Source organism: Sciurus vulgaris (genome assembly GCF_902686455.1).
Source record: "Sciurus vulgaris genome assembly, chromosome: 3".
Lineage (NCBI taxonomy): Eukaryota > Metazoa > Chordata > Mammalia > Rodentia > Sciuridae > Sciurus > Sciurus vulgaris.
The window spans coordinates 50,247,248-50,270,213 of record NC_136463.1 but is presented as its reverse complement, the minus strand read 5'-3'; the positions used below and the strand labels follow the sequence as shown (position 1 = coordinate 50,270,213).

The following is a 22,966-nucleotide window of genomic DNA, read 5'->3' as shown; positions in this document are numbered from 1 at the left end:
AAGTGAGAGGTAAATTGAATAGTTACAGCCTGGCAATGTCCTTTTTTTTAACTGAAGTCATAATTAATTTTCCAAGTTTTGAATTCTGAATTGCTATTTTTTCCCCTGAAACACTGAGTGCCTTATGCTGTTGTTGATGAGACGTGTAATGAACCAGAGGGGGTCCCATTCCTTTGTGAATGAAATTTTTTCCCCCTTTCTGGAAGTCTTTCAACCTTTTCTTTATTCTTAGTATCTGAAACTTTACACTGAAGTGCTTAGCTGTCATTCTCTTTGTATTCATTGTGCTTTGCATGTAGAGACTTCCTCTCTTCAGCTCTGGAAAACTACTTGATATTATTTCTTTGGCAATCATCCTTCCGTCTTCTTTTTCATCACATCTTCTAGAATGCATAGGCTGGATGACAACCCTCCTGACTGGGTCCTTTATTTTCTCTCATCTTTTTGTCACTGTGTGGTTTCTTCTAATTTCTTGATTTCCTCAAATTCATCTTTTAGCCCTTCCCTGGAACTTAATAGGTTTTACATTAACAATACAATAGTGGTGATTTCCACAAGAGTTGTTTTAATAGCATCTTGTTCTTATAAGAGGGGTGAAACATATTGCCTATCTCTGATAAAACAGTTGGGAAAGGTTTTAACATTTTTGTTGTTACTGAATTATCTTTCTTTGTCCAGGTCATTGCTTTCCTCTTGTTTACCTTAATCTAAGCTTTCATTAACATCTTCTTGTCTTTTCATGTTTATAAGAGTAGTGATCAAAAGCTGATTCTATGAACTTAACAAAATCATGTTATGTGTATATATAAATATACCATAGTGAATTCCACCTTTATATATATGTATAAGGCACTACTCAAAAATAAATAAATAAATAAGTAAAAGGAAGACCAGTAGAGTAGAGGAAGGAGAACAGGGGAAGGGAGGAGGGGAAGGGAAAGGTGGTACCAGGAACTGAAGTGCAGTAAATCAAATTCCATTCATGTATGATTTTGTCAAAACGAGCCCAATTATTATGTATAAATATAATATTCTAATAAAAATATTTAGAAAGACAAAAAATAGTTGATTTTAGTTCTACAGATAAGCACAGAGCTGACTGGCAGAATTTGTTTTCCAGATCAGATAAATTATGCTGGATGCTCTCTAAATGCCAAAAATATGGTGCCTTTTCTCTGCCTCTGTTGACTCCCTTGCATGGTGGCACAGGTGCCTAGTGGCAATGAATGCTGGACATGTGGATGGAGATATGAAGTGGATCCATAGGCTCCCAGTCCTCCTATTTCCAGCCCCGCCCCTCCCACAGTCACACCTGACTTTCCCAAAATCTCCAATTCACAGTGGGGCTTTGTGGGCTCATCAGCTCCCCCTCTGGTGAGCTGTGGGAGCTGCAGCTTTCTCCCCTGCTCCAGCAGTCTGCACTCCCTCCATAGCCGACCCTCTGTGATCTTTTGGAATGCCTCATACTCCAACAGCCTTCTCCAATTTGTTTGTTGTTAGGGGCTTTATGGTTTTTGTAATTGCTTTGCAATCATTTCAGGGAAGTCTGGGGAAGAGAGGTGGGAAATGAGTGGCCAGTCTGCCATCATTAATTGGATGGCTCATCACCTGCTTTTAAAACTGCTTGGCTATGTAAACTTGGCCTTATGTTTATTTCCCTTGTGACTTTAGTAATGGCTAACAAAGCAGCCTGAACCCCAGTTATTTCATATACAGGGGACACATTTGTAGGTATCTGCTGTGTTTTTGTGCATCTTTATACATGCAAATATGTATTCTAAGGGTAACAAATGCTGTATGCTCCAGTTCTAGATTCTTAATAAATTCAGAAAAAAAATCAAAACTATGTCTTTTTCAAAAATGTTCCTATACTTTGTAATAATGGGAGACAAGAGATGAGGCTAAGTAAAAGTTGTCCTATCAATCTAAGACCTTCTAGTCAGAGAAGGACTGAGATTCCAGACAGCCCAACCCTGATCAGACATAGAAGATACAGTCAGTGATCCTGGAAGACCTGCCCTGGTATCCTCTTGGCCATGTTTTTGTTTCCCCCAGTTTTGATGTGCTTTTGCTTCTAGTATCAAGAGCTGCACTATTTTGTCAGACCATGAGAACCTGTTCTTCCCCAATACAGAGAGGTGGGATGTATGCATCCTCCCTCCTCCACAAACATCTCACCTCCTATAGCCTTTATCCTATGAGTGAGGCGTTGGAGTGTGGAAGCTCAGTTCTTTCACTTTGGATGGAAAATCTCTGCACTTCCACTCCATATCCCCATTGTAATATAAAGCTGAATTCTTCCCTGGGATGCCACTTGAGATTATTTACTTCACTCCTTTGCCTCCCTGATCTGCTTTCTCAGTCCCTAAAGCTCTCTACAACCCAATACTTCCTCCAAAATCACCTCCACATGAACCCTCATCTCAGAAGCACTGGAGGTGACCTAGACTGGGGTTACTGACAGATCTTGTATTCCTTCCTAAACAGCACCTTAATGAAAACCTGGCAAAGCTCACTGCCAAGTTTGAGAAAGCAACGGCAGACAAACTCAGATGTCAGCAAGAAGCTGAAATGACTGCAGGCACCATCTCCCTTGCAAACCGCCTGGTGAGTGCACACCTCTGCAGCCCAAGCTTCAGTTACATTAGCAGTGCTGTGGGTGTTGTGAAGGTGTGAAATAGATGCAATAGATGGCACAGCTCAGCACTGCTCATCTTGGGAGGAAATATTAAAATGGGCTGAAATGCAGGGACCGAGCGAGGCCTCAGAAAAGTGTGGAAGTGCACCCTGGTCTGGCCAAAGGAGTTTTCTTATAGAGATGGTTGGATGGAAGGAAACACTGGATCTGTCACAATCATGAAAGATAAAATCATGCTTGCACATGTGTAGAAACATTAATAGAGGAAGCATTAAAAGACAAAACTAGAATTTTATAGGCAAACTCTAAAGATCTTATTTATGTTATGTTTTCATACCAAGAGTGAAGTCTCAGGGCCTCTCCATGCAATCTCTCCTGCAGACTAGTCAGATATCTTACATAGTGACCCAGAACTCCACAAGCAAGTATTCAAAAGAGACAGGAAGTGGACAGTGTCAAACTCTTAAAGCCTGGAAACAAAAACAGCACAATGTTACTTCCACTATCTTCTGTCTATCCAAGCAGATACAGATTCAAGGGCAGAGAAATAGACACAAACTCTCGATGAGGAGTGTCAAAGAATTTGTGACCTTTTTCAATCTCCCATGGTTTGATTTTATCATCATTTTTATCTGTTAAGATCCTGCGAAGCAATCCACTTAATGTGATCACTTCAATTGAGTCTTAGCAGTTCCATCCCTACCAGTGAAAAGAAATATAATCGATTCCTTTTTGCATTTATTCCAGCCACCACTTTCTTGTATAATGAGGCCATATTTTTTGATTTAAGGAGAAATGAGTCATAGCCATCATTGAACTCAGCCATGCATTAGTAAAGGGAGGCTGTACCACAAGTGTGTGTCTGTGCTTGCTTGTGGGACCAGCCACTACATAACTTAGAGATGCTCCATTCAACTGAATGGTTTGATTTAGACACAGCACTTCCACAATTGTGCAAGAAGTCATCCAGATTTCCTAGCTGGCTTGCCTTCCATTCAGCTCCCTGATGGGTTTCCAAAACTCAGCACAACATTCTGCACCTGGATAGAGCATTTTCTGAGTTGATTCTCATAGGAGGCAGGATGACTATGCTCCGGGAAACATGATGTACAAGTTCTGAAACCACCTCTTTCTCTACCAGCAGATTCTGGGGAAATAACTTGCACTCTTCAGATCTAATCTAAAATTGGAGTGGGAATGGTTAAGTTGGCAAACTCAGTTCATTCCCAGTTCTGACATTGTATGGTGGCTTCTTTCAAGGAAAAAATGAAGGGCAAGTCCTAACACAGGAACTAAGCTCCATCTTGCTGTCCTTGGTGGAAGGAATGACTCTATTCCCAAGGAGCCAAAGTGGGCCAGATCAATCGGGATGTGTTCCACAGTCTGTGGTACTCTGTACACACCCCTATATGCACAGTATTTCTAGCATTGTGTCTTACTTACCACATGATAATTATTTATAGCAGACAGATTTGATTTTATTTATTTTCATTGTACAGTGAAAAATACAATGGAAGGCAGGCCAGTATTTAGAGAGGAAGGGAGAGGTGCCTAATTTTCTGATGGGTCTTATAGACCAGGCATTGTGCTAAGTAATTAACATACAGATCATTTTCTTCCCAACTTGTAAAGTGGGTGGTATCCATCTCCACAGGGGAGAAAGGGCAGAGCCTAAAAGTTTGTTTTTCAGCAAACTATAGCAATACATAATTACCCATGTTTATAGCAGCACAATTCACAATAGTCAAGTTATAGGACCAGCCTAGGTGCCCATCAATAGACAAATGGGTAAAGAAAATGTGATATGTGTGTGCATGTGTGTATACACACACAATGGAGTTTTGTTTAGCCATAAAGAAGAACAAAATTATGTCATTTGTAGGAAAATGGTTGGAATTGGAGGCCATCATGTTAAGCAACATAAACCAAACTTCAAAAATCAAGAGTCATATGTTCTCACTCATGTGTGGAAGCTAGAGAGAAGAAAATATTTTAAAAAGAGACCTCCTGAAAAGATAAGGGATACCAATAGAGGATGAGAACCAGGGGAGTAGGAGAGGAAAATGGGAAGTACATGGGAATGAAATTGATCAAATTATGTTAGTGCATGTACAAACATATCATAATGAATCCCACTATCATGTATAATCATAATTCACCAATAAAAAAACACAGTCATCTTTCTGTGGCCCTCATAATGCATAAAACAGAACAAGGGCTTGTTTGCTGAAACCAGGACAAATCACACCAATTGAAATGGTCAAACAAATGACGTCAGTGATGTCCTGACTCTTCCTGCTGTGAATGTGCAATGTGTGATCTCTGTAGCCAGACCCACTACTCTGTAGCCTGCTGTATGACAGCGTCTTCTCTCCTCTCTGGCCTTTGAAATGGTAGGTTGGAGGACTCTCTTCTGAAAACGTGAGGTGGGCAGAGGCTGTGCAGAACTTCAAACAACAGGAAAGGACGTTATGTGGAGACATTTTGCTCATTACAGCTTTCATTTCGTACCTTGGCTTCTTTACAAAAAAATACCGGCAAAGCCTCATGGACGAGACCTGGCGACCCTTCCTAAGCCAGCTGGAGGTACGTATTGCCTGAATTTCTTCTGTGTCTGTACATGGGTACCAGTGAGATCACATGACCCCAGGAACTCAAATCTTCTGCTGCCCTCACTCACTCCTACCAGGAGTGAGCACCAGGCCTAGGACATGTGCACCCATGTCCTCCTACACTGCCCTGACTTGTGACCCACAACCCTCTAGGCCAGTCAAGGACAGAATCTCACTTCTCAATGAAGTCCTTCATGGAAACTTGGGCCCTCTGGCCAGAAGCTCTCTTGGCTTTCCTCAAAATAGTAAAACCCAGGAAGCCCAGAAAGAACCTTGTTTTTTCAGATCTTCCTGCTCCCGAGCCAAATGTCATAGGAGCAGTTGGGGAAGTTCTACTTCTGTATTCATTGCATCTGACTGATTTGTGCCCAGGAACTCAGAGACACCCTCACCATAACTCAGGTGCTTTTTCCATGGGCTGAACAGCTTGTCTTCAGGTAACTAGGTGGATCTATTCCCGGCTCCTTCCTCTGCACCTCTTCCACCCAATTTAATGAAGTGGGGGAGCTGCTAGTTCCTGATCAGAGGGGATTCCAAGATGCACCTGGATCCTGTAGTCAGAATAATTCCTAATATTCCCGTGGCACATTCATGTCACTCATTATCATCCATCCACAAATATTCAGTGAGCATTCAGTGAGCCATACACTCCATTCTAAAGGAGGTTCAAAAGTCATCCAAGATCAGGATACTGCCAACATGTTCATAGAGGATATTAAATTCATAAAATTCAGCTACAAGAAGAATCAGCACAAAAAGTTCACAAGTACAATAAGTGATGTCTTCGAAAATCCATTGGTAGCTGTATCCTCAGAATAAAAAAAAAAATGCATTTTGGGTGGTAAATGTTTGATTTCCCAGATTATCTCATAAAATCCTACTTATGTGATAATTTCCTAAACAGAGATTTAAAAACTATTATAGTACTTGGAATAGTACAAGTACTAGTTAAGCTATTATAACATAGCAGTACTTGTTATGTTAACTAGTCATGTTAAAAATACTAATTAAACTGTTATTTTGTTCATCTTGAACACTGGTGGAAAAGAGGAAATTGCCGAAAGAGCCATCATTAACTGAGTAAATGAAGATGAGCTGCTGCTTAGCAGCTGGTGAGGATTTTTCTGGCTTTGTTTGGGCTTCTTAAACATTTTTGTGCCGTAGACTCCTTTGGCCATGTCTTAGTCTGTTTTCAGCTTCTGTAACAGAGTACCTGAGACTGGATAATTTATAAAGAGCAGAGATTTATTTCGCTTATGTTTCTGGAGTCTGGGAAGCCCAAGAGCTCTGACATCTGGTAAGGGCTTTTGTGCTGTGTCATCCCACGGGAGGAGGCAGAAATGCAAGAAAGGGCAAGAGCCAGAGAGCAAGAGGAGGCTAAACTCACTTGTATAATAAATCCACTCTCACGCTAGCTCACCTATCCCATGATAAGGCCAGTAATACCCTCAGGAGGGCAGAGCATTCATGACCTGTTCACCTCTTCTTAGGGACCACCTTCCAGCACTGTGGCATTACAAATAAAGTTTTTAACACATGGATTTCAGGGGCACGTCTATAACAGGCAGTCTGCTAAAACCTATCAACTCCTTCTCAAAATAACATTGCTGTGAATAAGATTAAAAGAAAAAAAAAATGTTAAAACTATTTCTGATCCTGGATAAGAACCTCGAAAGGGCTGATTTCTTTTTAATGGTTTGTTTGATGGTATAGCACAGGCCATTTGTGCCCTTAATAGATCAAGTTAAGGGATAGGAGATGGTTTAAAGAGATTTTCCTGGGGCAACTGGGCAAAGAAAAGCACAGAGAGGAGATAGACAGAGGGATTGAAAGGGAATGTGTCTGAATCCCCAAAACATTTCACTAAATAAAAGTAGCCAGGCACCAAAAGGTCACATATTGTCTGATTCCATTTATATTAAATATCCATAATCAGAAAATCCGTGGAGACAGAAAACATATTAGTAGTTGCCAGGAGCTTGGGGTTGAAGGAAATGAGGAGTGATTATTTCATGAGTATGAAGTTCCCTTTTGGAGCGATGTAAATGTTTTGGGAATAGAGCTGATGGTTACACACACGGCACTGTGAAGTTACTAAATGCCATTGAATTTTGCACCTTAAAATGGTTAGTTTTATGTTGTGTGGATTTTACTTTGAGTTTTTTAAAAGTGTATGTGAGTCATCAATGAAAAAGATTGCTTATAGAAAATTTAAATAAGCTGATAAAGACCAAAAGAGAAGAAAAGGAAGGGTCTGGGAGCCCTGAAGGGACCGTAGAGAAGTCATGGGGGTGAGTTCTCAGGGCTAGTAGATGCTCCCAGCAGGGACTGCAGGCAGGTTTGCAGGGAGGGACCTTCAAGCAATCCCGGGAAGTAGGAAGTTTTGGGCAGGCAGGAAAGTCAGCCTTTCTACCCCTTGCAAGGTGATGCAATAGATGGAACTTTCACACCAGTAACAGAGAGATGTAGTAGAAAAATAAATGTAGGAGGGCACGTAGGTTACAGATTAAAATACAACCAATCTACAGCAGAAATTTGATTTAGGTGAATATAACAGAGTGAAGAGTTGATGACACTGGCTGACTTTCTATTATTGTTTATCTCTCAAGAGAAAAAGACTTTCAGGACTTAAACAAAACCTGATTCCAAAAATGATCACACGGCTGATGTGCACTCTCTGGGGAATGTCAATCTTGCTTTTAGAGGAGCTGTGTCATGTAGTGGGATCTCACCCCCACTGAGAAAGTGCTCTTCCATTCCGAACACATGTCTGTCACTTTACCAGGTTCCCATCCCAGTCACCCCAACCCTGGATCCCCTCAGAATGCTGACAGATGATGCCGATGTGGCTGCCTGGCAGAACGAGGGCCTCCCGGCAGACCGCATGTCCATGGAGAACGCCACCATTCTCACCACCTGTGAGCGCTGGCCGCTCATGGTGGACCCTCAGCTGCAAGGCATCAAGTGGATCAAGACCAAATATGGAGAAGACCTCCGGGTCACCCAGATAGGTCAGAAAGGGTGAGTAACTGAGCACAAAAGTCACCATTTTTGCCATGTATGCAAGAAAAAGAAACGTAAGCATGTATGTATGATATGTCAAAATACATTCTACTGTCATGTATAACTAAAAAGAACAATTAAAAAAAAAAAAAAAAAGAAAGAAATGTGAGGGGCAGATATGAAGCCCTGATAGCTTATCTCTCCTCCTGATCTCAAATGAGGTCCCTCCTGGTTGTTACTCCTGGTTCTCCTCCCAGTTCCGCCACCTCTAACTAGGGAGTTAGAGTTTAATGGGTACAGAGTTTACAAGAACTATTATATTACACAACAGTGTGAATGTTCTTAATGCCACTGGTATGTACCCTTAAAGTGATTCAGATAGTAAATTTTATGTTTTGTGTGTTTAATCATAATTAAAAAACAGTCATGTGTCACTTAATGACAGGAATACATGATGATAGATGCCCTTATATGCAGTTTCATCATCACGTAAACATCATAGAGCATCCTTTTGTCATTGATGTTGTTCTTTTTGGATATACATAACAGTAGAGTATATTTTGACATATCATACAAACATAGAATATAGCTTACCATTCTCCTGGCTGAACATGATGTGGAGTTACACTGGTTGTGTAATTCATATGTGAACACAGGAGAATTAAGTTTGATTCATTCTACTGTCTTTCCTATTCCCTTTCCCCCTCCCTTGCTTTCATTCCCCTTTGTCTAATCCACTGAACTTCTATTCTTCCCCACATTCTTATTTTGTGTAAACATCCACATATCCAGGCTTTGTTTTTTGGGGAATTGGCTTATTTCACTTAGCATGATAGTCTCCAGTTCCATCCATTTACTGGCAAATGCCATAATTTCATTTTTCTTTATGACCGAATAATATTCCATTGTGCATATACACCACATTTTCTTTATTCATTCATCTGTTGAAAGGCACCTAGGTTGGTTCCATAACTTAGCTATTGTGATTTGAGCTGCTATAAACATTGATGTGGCTGCATCACTGTAGTATGTTGATTTTAAGTCCTTTGGGTATATGCCAAGAAGTGGGATAATGGGTCAAATGTTGGTTCCATTCCAAGTTTTATTGGAATCTCCATACTGCTTTCCAGAGTGATTGCACCAATTTGCAATCCCACCATCAGTGTATGAGTGTGCCTTTTCCCCCACATTCTTGCAAACATTTATTGTTACTTGTATTCTTCATAATTGCCTTTCTGACTGGAATGAGATGAAATCTCAGGGTAGTTCTCTAGCTTGCATTTCTCTAATTGCTAGAGATGTTGAACATTTTTTTCGTTTATTTGATGACCATTCATGTTTCTTCTTCTCTGAAGTGTCTGTTCAGTTCCATTACCCATTTATTGATTGGGTTATTTGGGTATTTTGGTGTTAAGTTTTTTGAGTTCTTTATATATTTTGGAGATTAATGCTCTATCTGAGGTGCAGGTGGTAAAGATTTTCTCCCCTCTGTAGGCTTTCTCTTCATGTTCTTGATTGTTTCCTTTGCTGTGAAGAAGCTTTTTAGTTTGATAAAATCCCATTTATTGATTCTTGACTTTACTTCTTGCACTTTGGGAGTCTTGTTGAGGAATTTGGTTCCTAAGTTGACATGATGAAGATTTGGGCCTGTTTTCTTCTAGTAGGGGTTTTTCTATTTTGGTGCCAATACCATGCAATTTTTGTTACTATAACTCTATAGTGTAATTTAAGGTCTGGTATTGTGATGGCTCCTGCTTCACTTCTCTTCCTAAGGATTGCTTTGACTTATTTTTCCAAATGAGTTTTATGACTGATTTTTCTATTTCTATGAAGAACATCATTGGAATTTTAGTAGAAATTGCTTTAAATCTGTATAGCACTTTTGGTAGTATGACCATTTTGACAATATTAATTCTGCCTATCCAAGAACATGGAAGATCTTTCCATATTTAATTTTTTCTTTAGTGTTCTGTAGTTATTGTAAAGGTGTTTCACTTCTTTTGTTAGATTGATTCCTATTTTATTTTATTTTTTTGAAATTATTGTGAATAGGATTATTTTCCTGATTTTCCTTTCAGTTGATTCGTCACTGATATAGAGGAACACAATTAATTTATGGGAGTTAATTTTATATCCTGCTACTTTGCAGAACTCATTTATGAGTTCTAGAAGATTTTTGGTGGAGTATTTTTGGGGTCTTCTAAATATAGAATTATGTCATTGGCAAATAGGGATAGTTTGAGTCCTTCTTTTCTTATTCATATCCCTTTAATTTTTTCCTTTAATTATTCTGTCTAGTGTTTCAAGGATGATATTGAATAGAAGTGGTCAAAGAGGGCATCCTTATCTTGTTCCAGTTTTTAGAGGGAATGATTTAAATTTTTCTCCATTTAGAATGATGTTGGCCTTGGGTTTAGCATAGATAACTTTTACAATGTTGAGGTATGTTTTTACTATACCTAGTTTTTCTAGTGTTTTGAACATGAAGAATGCTGTATTTTGTCAAATGCTTTTTCTGTATCTATTGGGATAATCATGTGATTCTTGTCTTTAAGTGTATTGGTGTGATGAATTGATTTCCATATGTTGAACCAACCTTGTATCTCAGATAAACACCACATGATCATGGTGTACTATCTTTTGAGTATGTTTTTGTATGCAATTTGCCAGTATTTTGTTAAGAATTTTTGCATCTATCACCATACTATAGTAACATGGCTACCTCACTGATTACAGCATCTCAATTCACAATAGATAAATTAGGTGACTTTCAGTCCATGAATGTGGTATATATACCAATGATCTATTACTCAGCCATAAATAAAAATGAAATTATGGCATTTGCCAGTAAATGGATGGAACTGGAGACTATCATACTAAATGAAATAAGTCAATCCCCCCCAAAAGAAAGCCTGAATATTTTCTCTGATATGTGAATGCTTACACACAACAAAGGGTGGGGAAGAATAGAAGTGCTTTGAATTAGACTAAGGAGAATGAAGGGAAGGGAGAAGTAATGGGAATAGGAAAGATAGTAGAATGAATCAGACATAATTTTCCTATGTTCATATATAAATACATGACCAGGTAACTCCACATCACGTGCAACCACAAGAATAGGAAGTTGTACTTCATGTATATATAATATATAAAAATACATTCTACTGTCATATGTAACTATAGAGAAAAAGTAATTTAAACATACTGAAAAAAAAGGTTTTACATCTATGTTCATCAGGTATATTGGTCTGAAGATTTCTTTCCTTGATGTGTCTTTGTCTGGTTTGGGTATCAAGGTGATACTACCGCCATAGAATGAGTTTGGAAAGGTTCCCTCCTTTTCTATATCATGGAATAATTTGAGGAGGAGGATTGGTGTTAGTTCTCCTTTGAAGGTCTAGTAGAACTCAGATGAGATTCCATCTGGTCCTGGGCTTTACTTTGTTGATAGGCTTTTTCAGTTTCATTGCTTGAAATTATCTGTTTAAATTTTGTCTTCTTGATTCAATTTTGTTAGGTAATATGTCTCTAGAAATTTGTCAATGTCTTCAAGATTTTCTATTTTATTAGAGTATAAATTTTCAAAATAGTTTCAATTATCATCTGTATTTCAGTAGTATCCATCATGATATTTCCTTTTTCATCATGTAGTAATTTGAGTTTTTTCTCTCTTTCTCTTTATTAGCTTGCCTAAGAGTTTACCAATTTTATTTAAGAACCAACTTTTTGTTTTGTTGATTTTTTTAATTCATTCATTTATCTTTTGCTTCAATCTCATTGATTTCAGCATGGGACATCCTTACACAAAGTAAGATAGGTATGATGTCATTAGGTGACATAATCTTACAGAACCACTGTCATGTATGCAGTCCCTTGCTGACTAGAATGTCATTTTGTGGCATATGACAGTACATTAACTAGTTTTGTTTTGTTTTGTTTTGTATTGTTTTGTTATGGAGGCAATATTTGAACCCAGGTTATCCTCACTTAGAGACCTGAGATTTAACCAATGTAGCACACATGAGGTGAGGTTTGCTGCTGTGGTCATGTATCCCTAACATCCTCTCCCACACGTCTAGTTCAACTAGGATTGTTTAAGCCAAATGTGTAATGTTAAAAATAACAGTTAAACATGCCAGTGACACATACCTGTAATCCCAGCTACTCAGGAGGCTGAAACAGAAGGATAGGAAGTTTGAGGCCAGCCTCTGCAACCTGAGACGGGAAGCAAGTGTTGGGTTGTAGTTCATTGGTAGAGGGTCCCTAAATTCAATCTCATGAACTGTAACATCCAGGAACATATGTTATTATCTACATCTGTAGTCACAGAATAATCTCACCCTGACCTTTCCCCCAAACTTTGATTAAAATATCCCTTTCTATTCAACAGAATGCATTTTAGACAGAAGTCTAATTTTTTTTTTCTCATTGCTATATCCCTACTACTGCAAACACTGCCTGACACCTTGTAGGCCTTCAATAAATATTTGTTCCATTAATTCTCTGTTCATGTCAATTGACTACTTTTCTGTTGGGTGGTTTTCTAGATCTGTCATACTTTATTTGAATGCAAATACTGTATTATATATACAGTGCATAATCTTCTTTTGTCGTATGAATAGAAATCTGTCCAAGCATTTTATTTGCCTTTTATTTGTGAGGTTAAACATACTACCATTTATTTAATTTTGCTTTTATTTGGTCATATTTATCACCCATTTCTTCTCTAGATCATCTTTAGAACAGTCTTTTTTTCTCCAGAAATTTTATTATTTTTAGTTTTCTATTAATTTTCTTTTCTTTTCTTTTTTTTTTGTGGTACTGGGGATTGAACCCAGGGCCTTGTGCTTGCGAGGCAGTCTACCAACTGAGCTATATCCCCAGCCCTTAATTTTCTTTTTACACTGAAATCCAATCATACTCTAAGGTCCTAAATTAAATGTAAACTAATTTTCCAACTGGTTAGCTATTGTCCCAGTATCACCTATTAAATTTTCCATCCTTTTCTCAATTAATTAGAAATGCTATTTTACTGTATCATTATTGTATTAAACAGTATCTTTATTCTTTTTTATGTATCTAATACATAAAATGTATCTAGCTTACTATACTGGTTTTTAATTATTTAGTTCTAAATTCAGTCACATTTATTATAGTATTTCTCCTTACAAAAGTAATGTATTATCATTGTAAAAAAGGTAGGGAGAAGTAGTTACCTAAAAAAGCAAAGAGGACCGGGATTGTAGCTCAGTGGTGGAACACTTGTCTAGCTAGCATGCACAAAGTTCTGGGTTCAATTCCCAGCACATTACTTAACAGATTAAAATTAAAAGGGCCAGGATGTCTGCAGCTCAGTGGTATGGTGAAGCACTTGTCTAACGTGTGTGATACCTGCGTTTCGATCTCCAGTACTGCAAAAAATTAAAATTAAAAAATAACAGAAATAATAATTTGTATAATTCATCATTCAAAAACATTGCTAACTTGCTAACTTTATGGTGGTACATGCCTGTAATCTCAGCGACTTAGGAGGCTAAAGTAGGAGGATCACAAATTCAAGACCAAACTCAGCAACTTAATGAGACTCTCAGCAATTTAGTGAGACCCTAGATCAAAATTAAAAAAAAAAAAAAGAACTGCAGATGTAATTCAGTGATAAAGCATCCTTGGGTTCAATTCCCAGTCCAAACAAAAAAAAAAAAAGAGAGACTATTTTTTTATACCTCTGTATTGTTGAAGTTACATAAAATATTTTAGTATTAGATAATATGAGCTCCTTTTCTTCTTCATCATTTTATTTCTGTTACTAGGCATATGGCCTTTTATGCTGCCTTTAAGATCTTTGCTCAAGTTATCTAAAACATTTTTGTTTTGTTTGAATTGCAATTATATCAAACTTACAAATTGATTTGGGGAAATCTATTTATTACATGTTTATTAAATGCTACAAAGCACTGAAAAGGCATTCGTTGATTGATAAATCAGGTATATAAATATAATCTAATATCCAGTCATTAAAATTTGCTTTGGAAGAATATTAAATGGCACAGGGAAATGTTTAAAATACATTTTATTTACAAAATCTGGGTTATAAAATAAAAGAGCCATATGAATTCAATAATATAAAAACTAAATTTGAAAATACAACATAGCACTCCATATCTGCAGGACCCACATCCACAGATTCAACCAACCACACATCAGAAATATCTGAAAAATATTGTGCCTGTAGTGGACACATACAGACTTTTTTCATTTGTCATTACTCCCCAAATAACAGAGTGTAGCAATTACTTACATAGCATTTACATTGTATTAGATATTGTGAGTAAAAGTATGTGGAATGATGTTATATGCAAATATTACATCATTTTATATAAGGGACTTGAACATCTGTGGATTCTGGTATCCACAGGGGTCTAAGATCCAATTACCAAATGACCACTGAATGTCCAAATGTACACAGTAAATATCAAATTGTTAATAATAGATTGAAGGATTATTAATTTTCATAATCATTTGTATTTTGTAATTTCTCCCTATTTCTAAAAATGTACAGAATCTCATTAATGTCACTCAAAATAGAGAAAAATGTGACCACTGAAGACATTTCAAATAGCTGTGCCTCCAAGTGTACAGCTGTGCCTTGGAGGCACGGTCATCTTGTTAAATTGCCTCTGAGTGATACCTTGCCACAGGCTCACCCTGCCGGATTTGCTCCCCCAGCTACTTGCAAACCATAGAGCATGCCCTGGAAGCTGGAGATGTGGTGCTGATTGAAAACCTGGAGGAGTCCATTGATCCTGTTCTGGGACCTCTGCTTGGGAGAGAAGTCATCAAGAAAGGACGGTAAGACTCAGCCATGTGGCTGGCCCTCTGTGAGGAGCTGGTTCACCACCCCAGTTAGAATTGTGGAGGGTTCTGCTCTTCCTAGAATTTCTTCTCCTCTGCTCTTGTCAAGTAGCTCTCTGCAGCCAGCACACCATTCTTTCTCCCAGCAGAGGGCTGCTTAGCTGCCCTTCTCTGGTAGAGAAGACTTCCTGGCATGAACTTTGCTTCCACCAGTCAACAACTCCTTGACTTCCTTCTAAATGGCCACAGTGTACAGTTTAGGAGGAACTTGGGAAGGAAAGTGGGCAAAAAGCAGACTGACCAATATGTAAGTATGAGCATTTTATCCAAGCCAGATATGTGGGTTCTGCGAACGCATCTCCTGTCATTTGGTGTGCCTTGGACCTTAGTTCAGTGGCAGAGCACTTGCCTAGAATATGTGAGCAAGCCCTTTGGTTTGATTTCCAGCATCCCCACCACCACCACCACCACACACATTTCAGTTTGATCTTGGGTGCCTGATCCAGGCTTAGCTAGGAAAGGGCAGAAAGAGGAGATGATGTACAGGGGAAATGATAGAAAGGTCATCAGTACTAAGACAGGGAGTGATATTTATCATGAAGGTATGCTTGACTTAGGATCTTAGTCCACTTTTTGTTGCTATAACAAAATATCTGAGACTGGGTAGTTTACAAAGAAAATAAGTTTGCTTAGCTCAACAATTTGGAGGCTGAAAGTCCAAGATCAGGCAATTCCAACGTTCAGGCCTCTGGTGAGTGCCTTCTGGCTACATCACAATATGTTGGATGGTACCATGGCAAGAGGACGTCTGAGAAGTACAGAGAGATCAAATGGTGAAACAGGAAGCAAGAGACTGAGGAGGGGGTCAGGTTCACTCATCTTGTAACCTACTTTCTTTGGAATTTATTGACTCCTACCAGACCTGACCCACTTCGGAGAAACAGCATTAATCCCTTCCTACCCCAGTGACTTAATTACCTCCTTCCACTAGACCTTCCACCTCTTAACATCAATATTATGACACTGGGGAACAAACTTCCAGCATGTGAACTTTTGAGGGACAAACCATATCCAACTGCAGCAAAAGTCTTACCCACTGCTCAAGCCCTAGGCTGCTTGTCCACGTCTTTAGGTTGTGCTCATTTATGTGTTTAATTATTTTCACTCATCAAAGTCATTCCCTTGTCAGCCATCAGAAAAAGTATGCCCTATTGTAGCATAAAAACACCTTTGTGCAAATTAAAGATGCCCCTTCCTCCAAACACTTCCCTGCCATCTACTGGAGCTTTTCCACAGTACCCTAATCTGTACTGACTACCCTCTAGAACTGCACAGGGCACATACCAAACAGGGTGGCCAAGGGAAAGGCAATTCTCCTTCACACCTGTCCCCTAAACTAGGGCAAAGAAGGACCCAAAGGTGCACGCTAGACATGCTTAGGAAAAATACATTTGAATATGTTCACATCATTGGCTGTGATCTTGAAAAAAAAATCACAGGATATCACCCCACCTTCATATGAGCCTGTATGTTCCAGATTCATTAAAATTGGGGACAAAGAGTGTGAATACAACCCCAAGTTCCGGCTCATCCTTCACACCAAGCTGGCCAATCCTCACTACCAGCCTGAGCTACAGGCTCAGGCCACCTTGATCAACTTCACCGTGACCAGAGATGGCCTGGAGGACCAGCTGTTGGCTGCTGTGGTCAGCATGGAGAGGCCAGATCTGGAGCAACTGAAGGTACGTCAGGTGTTCACTGCAATCATTTATTTATTGAACAAACACCCATGGAGTACCAACTTTGTAACAGTCAAGGTTATAGGTATAGAGGATACAATAGTGACCACAGAAAACCATGCACCCATCCACCTGGAGCTTAAGATCTAGTAGAAGTACATGCAAAATAAGAATGTAAGCCAAGAAATGCTATTTCAGCAAGTGATAATTTTTATTCTGGTATATGCACATAATGGAATTTTTAAAATTTTATTGATTCTTCTTAGTTATAATGACAGTAGAATCCACTTTGATAAAATTATATAAGCATGGGGTATATCTTATTCTAATTAGGACCCCATTCTTGTGGGTAGGCATGATGGTGGGGTTCACTTATTTTCAAATGTGTACATAGGAAAATTATGTCAGATTTATTCTACTGTCTTTCCTATTCCTGTCACTGCTTCCTTTCATTCCCCTTTGTCTAATCTACCAAACTTCTCTTCTTCCCCTCTGCCCCTCCCCCTTATTGTGGTTTAGCTTCCACATATCAGTGAAAACAGTTGACCTTTGATTTGGGGGGATCGGCTTATTTCACTTAGCATGATAGTCTCCAATGATAAGAATTTTAAAGATAATAAAACAGGGTGATACTAGAAAGCCAGGGGGCTCATTTACATAGTGGTGGCCAAAAAGAGTTCTATGAGGAATTGGCATTTGAACTAATTCCCAAACAATTTGAAAAAGCTGCTAGACACAGAGCATTCCCAGCAGAGAGAACAGCAAATTCTGGTCTTGAGATAGGACTGAGAGGTGTATTTTTAAGAACAGAACATAGACCAGGCTTGCCTATGAAGCCTCAACCTGTAGGTTGTTCTTTCCACGGATCCAAAGACTGCATGAGGACAGAGGAGCTAGAGCTGCTTGAACTTGACTTCCTGGCTCCCAAAATTGGAATAAAATATGCCTAGTGCTTTAGAATATGAAGCCTAACAATCAGAAAGGGAATTGCTTGAATGCCGGTCTCCTTCCAGCCTTGAGGAAGGTTCCAGCAATGATCTTGTCTAAACTGTGTTAGACAAGTTTCTGCTGTTTTTTTCTTTCAAGCAAAGCATAGGAGAGTTGTTCCTTTGGGGGCAGTAAAGTGGTGATAAAGAGGACAAGCTAGAGAACTAAAACTTGACCTTTCCCTCTATTCACAGCGATAAATTACATTTAGTGACTCTGAGTATATCAACATTGTGCTGAGGATAGCACAAACATCCTACAAACAGAGACTGGGATTAGCCCCAGTGGAAAGAGGGTAAATCGGCCTAAGTCTCATGCCTAGAATAGTCATCCACTTGTATGGGTGGAGGATGGGTTTCAGGATCCCTCTCGATACCAAGACTAGTGGATGTTCAAGCCCTTCATATAAAATGGCAAGATATTTGCATATCACCCATTGGCATCCTTCCTGTACTTTTATGTCATCTCTAGATCACTTATAATACCTAATGCAATGTAAATGTTATACAATGTAAATGTAAGTTGTTATACTGTATTGTTTAGGATGTGGACAGGGAGGACCACAGTGCATGGTACTATTGGGTTTTTACCCATCTGCTCATCTCTGCTCAGGATCTCAAGCATCCCTGTACTTGGTCTCCACTTTACAGTCTCTAAGGGCAGGGACTCGGGCCCCATGAACAATTTTTTATTCAGACCTCCTCCCAGAGAAGGATGCTCTGGGCATCTCTGTCTTACACTTTCTTCTTTGTTATTTGCAGTCAGATCTCACAAAACAGCAAAATGGATTCAAAATCACACTCAAAACATTAGAAGACAATCTGCTCTCTCGCCTCTCCTCGGCATCTGGGAACTTCCTGGGAGAAACAGCCTTGGTGGAGAATCTGGAGATCACCAAGCTGACTGCTGCAGAGGTGGAGAGAAAGGTAACTTTACACTCAATGGTCCAGAGAGGCAGCCCACTGGGGTCCTCCTGTGGTTTTTCTCTACTCAGTAATTAAGTCTGACTTTTTGAAAAAAAAAAAAAGAAGAAGAAGAAGAAGAAGAAGAAGAAGAAGAAGTCAGAGGAGTAACAAAGAGCATTTCCATCTTCCCACAATTCTTCCAAGTGGTCCAGCTAAACAGAGTTCCTGCAATGACTACCTCACATCCCATGCTACAGAGCCCCTACTTTCTGGAAAATGCTCCTGACATCTCTTCTGCACAAACAGTTGATGAGCACTTAACTCCGTGCAGTCCTGACTCTGTTCAGGAAATCATAGTTCAAACTGGGTACTTCAGACAGTTTGTGGAATTGCCCTGAAGCTAAGGTATCACATTGCTGTAAAAGTTCTGAGATTCAGGCATGATTGCATCCTGAGAAAACCCACAGGACTAGCAAAATCTCACAAGTCTGATTTTAATGAGAAAACTTCAATGACATTGCAGGAAACTCAGTTCTCAAACTCTCTATCATCCTGGGAAACAATTATAGTAAATAGTTTCCTTCATTCATTTCATAACATTTGGAAGGTTTTTATTTCCCCTTGCAGGGAACTGGAAGATGACTTGATAAGGAAGAGGAACCAGTCTCTCATCCTTTCCCAGCAGATTGCCAACCTATATAGGTCCTTTGGCATTCCTGGTCCTGCTCTTGGATCAGAAGACAGTTACAATTACTCATTCTGATTAGGATATCACATACATCTTAAAGTGCCCAGGAACAGTATACCTTAGAATGAATATGCTTATTGCCAACTTACTGGGGTTTCTTCAAATATGAAAGACTTTGAAGAAACTTTGTTCCCAGTAGGAACAAAGTAGAAAACTTGAAAAGTAATGATGGTCAAAGCAGATAAACCAGATCATACCCACTGTGGGATAACAGACAGTTCTTTGCTTAGATTGGAGTAAAGATCCTGAAAAGAGGAGGGTGTAGTCTAACACTTGCTTGGCAGCTGCTGTACCCATCAGCTTCTATTGCCCGTTGTCTATGGCCTCTACATCTCCAGAGAGAATGTAGGAGTTTGTAAAACAATTATGGTACAAAGTCCTCTGCTATGGGCAGGAGAGATCCAGCTCACATATGAGTAGGTGAAAGGATGGATCAGTCGTGTAAAATCAGTGAACATTTATTGAACACTTACTGTCTTCCAAGTATCATATGAAATTTTTTATTTCTTTTGTTATTCCTTTTTTTTCCTTTGCTTGATTCCATGGCTTAGCTATTGTAAATAGTGCTGCAATAAACACCCAGGTGTGCAAGTATCTTTTTGACATGATTAAATTTCCTTTGGATACATACCCAGTAGTAAGATTGCTGCATCATATAGCTATTCTATTTTTAGTTTTTCAAGAAATCTCCATGTTGCTTTCTATAGAGACTATGGTTATTTATAAAGATCTTTGCTAATTTTACAGCTATTTGTTTTACTTTATGGATTAATCTTCCTTTGTTTACGTATATAAACGTATGTGATATATTTCAAAGAATCCAAGCAATGTATTTCTTCTTGCAAAACAGTGTAAGGACTATAGAGTACTTTAATTCTGATCATTCCCTGATAATAATAACTTGTTATTGTTTTATATTAACTATGTTGTCCTGTTGCTGCTGAGAATCTGCTTTCAGTCTAATTGCTATTCCTTTTTAGCTTTGTCTTTTTTAGTTGCTTTTAATATTTCCCTTCTCTTTTGATGTTTCAGTATTTTACTACATAGTCAAGATTTATTTTTTACTCATTGTACTCAAGATTGATACACTTCTTCAAGATAAGGGTTATAGCCTTTTATCGATTTTGGAATATTCTTAACTTCAAATATAGCTTCAAAAATAACTTCGAATCAGAAACCATGATGTACACCTATAATCCCAGTAACTCAGGAGGCTGAGGAAAGAGGATCTGAAGTTTGAGGTCAGCCCTGGGAACTTAGTAAGCACCACTGGGTTCAATCTCCTATACTGGAAAAAAAAAAAAAACTTCAAATATTGTCTCTGCTTCATTCTTTCTATTCCTTACTTCTTTCTACTAGGACTGTCTAAATCTTCTCATTCTATTGTCCAAGTCTCATAAACTTATATATTTTCTGTCTTTATTTCTGAACTGCTTTTGTAATAATTTCTTTAGGTCTCTCTTCCAGTCTTTTATTTTGTTTTGTTTTGTTTTGACTCAACCCTATTATATTTACCTGTACATTTTTTAAATTTAAATAAGTATAGTCTTATTTTTATAAATCTAGTTAGTTCTTTTTCACATACGCCTGTTCTTTATGGTAATGACCTTATTGTATGCTTTTTTATAACTACTGTTCTTAAGGACACACTTGTTCCATCTGCCTTTGCCTAGCCCTTTCTAGTTTTTAAAGACCACTATTCCACTCTCTTCCAACATGAGATAAGTTTTGGTTTTGTTTCTTTTTTAACTTCCAGAAATAGGGGAGAACATGCAGCATTTGTCTTTCTATTTTAAGTTGTTTAATTGTCTTAAATTCTTAGGATGCCAATCCTTCTGGGATTTAGGAGGTGTTCACTTCATTGGAAGAGGTCTTAAATAATTGTCCCCTTTGGTAGGGCTTCTTCTTGTGAGACATCTTCAATAGGGATCATTGCTTTTTCCTGTGGACTCCCACAAATTATCAGTAGTTTTATTCTATTTTGGAGTCTAAGGGCAGAGAGCGTTGAGGTTTATATTTAAGTGACATGTTCATCTCTTCCTGATGCTTCAGTCTCTCTTCTTATTTCATCTGTGATAAGAAATTTTCTGAAAATAAAATACTCCATTAAAAGATTTTCTCTGAATTTATATACTATTTCATTAAAATTTTTTAAAAAGAAAATTATTTTGCTTCTTTCCATGGACTTCTACCTGCTTGGCATTGACTCCATTTTCAAGCAGTATATATTTTTTGCATTTCCAGGAAATCCTTTCATCAGAGATGGAGCTAAGAAGCTTGCACACTTCTCAACTAGAGAACTGACAGCTCACTCGTGTGAAAGCAAGATTGTGTACACTGTCCTTTTCCATTCAAGCTCTATGAAGGAATACCACAGGGCTTTTCAACCTTCCTCCCACTTTTCCCATTTCCACTCACTCCGCCCCATACACAGACACATACTACTCAAACCGAAAGGTCAGCTTGATTCGCTGGAAGCCCTATTTGGTTTGAACAATAGCCTGCTGTTTTTTTTTCCTACAGGTCCAGGAAGCCAAGGTGACTGAAGTCAAAATCAACGAGGCCCGAGAGCACTATCGGCCAGCAGCTGCCCGAGCCTCTCTGCTCTACTTCATCATGAATGACCTCAGCAAGATACACCCAATGTACCAGTTCTCTCTCAAGGTGATTTATACCTGAAGTTTTTTGAAGAATCATAATCAAGCAGTGTAATATTGCTAATGTAATTTTCCATGACAGCTTCTCCATGTGCTTCATTAGTTATGGGAGATCTCAAAGATCTAGACCAGGAGAATTGCTACGTTGGCTTCATACCTATATTATAGTCCTCATTTCTTTAATTGAGTCTTATATAATTCATTGGAAGCAGGTGCCACAGCAAGCCTGGGCTTCATTCATTCCATAAGCACATTCAATATGGGTGGATTCTGAACGTGTGCATATTGGATGTGTGGAAGAGGATATCAAAGAAATATGAGAAATGATCCCTGTCCCCAGGAGCTTAAAATATAATAGAGATGATTGAATATGCATATCACTTATATTGATGAAAGACCAACGCATGCCATCAAAACAGCCAACTTTAAATTACTTTTCTTATTACATTAATATCCCCAAAGCAACTGTTTTATGGTTGTTGCAATATTCCTGAAACCAAAGTTGTTAGCAAATTGCAAGTGCTGACTAAACTTACCTTACTCATGAAAAAATAAAACCCATAAATTTTAAGTGAACCTCTGAAAGTACATCTTCCCTAGTGAATACATCAAAATGCCACAATTAAAGAGGCATTAAAAGGTGGTGTAATATTTCTGGACAACTTCATTGGTTTGACCCAATAGAGAGGACATACACTTGTACAAATAGGAAAAAGACATATATACATATATATATATACACATATATATATACATACATATATACATATATACACATCTATATATGTATATAGATCCAGAGATTTCACACACACACACACACAC

The 22,966-nt window shown here is 38.5% G+C and overlaps 1 protein-coding gene across 5 annotated transcripts in view; it reads left to right on the top strand.

Annotated features, from left to right (window-relative positions):
- Positions 1-22,966, top strand: part of DNAH9 (dynein axonemal heavy chain 9) — a 352,397-nt gene that overhangs the window by 242,464 nt on the left and 86,967 nt on the right. For all 5 annotated transcript variants that reach the window (XM_079135288.1, XM_079135287.1, XM_079135285.1 and 2 more), the window contains 7 exons: positions 2,488-2,607; positions 5,036-5,224; positions 8,036-8,271; positions 14,980-15,102; positions 16,643-16,847; positions 18,593-18,757; positions 22,008-22,148. In XM_079135288.1, coding sequence (XP_078991414.1) covers positions 2,488-2,607; positions 5,036-5,224; positions 8,036-8,271; positions 14,980-15,102; positions 16,643-16,847; positions 18,593-18,757; positions 22,008-22,148 — 1,179 coding nt within the window. The remainder of the gene's footprint in view (positions 1-2,487; positions 2,608-5,035; positions 5,225-8,035; positions 8,272-14,979; positions 15,103-16,642; positions 16,848-18,592; positions 18,758-22,007; positions 22,149-22,966) is intronic.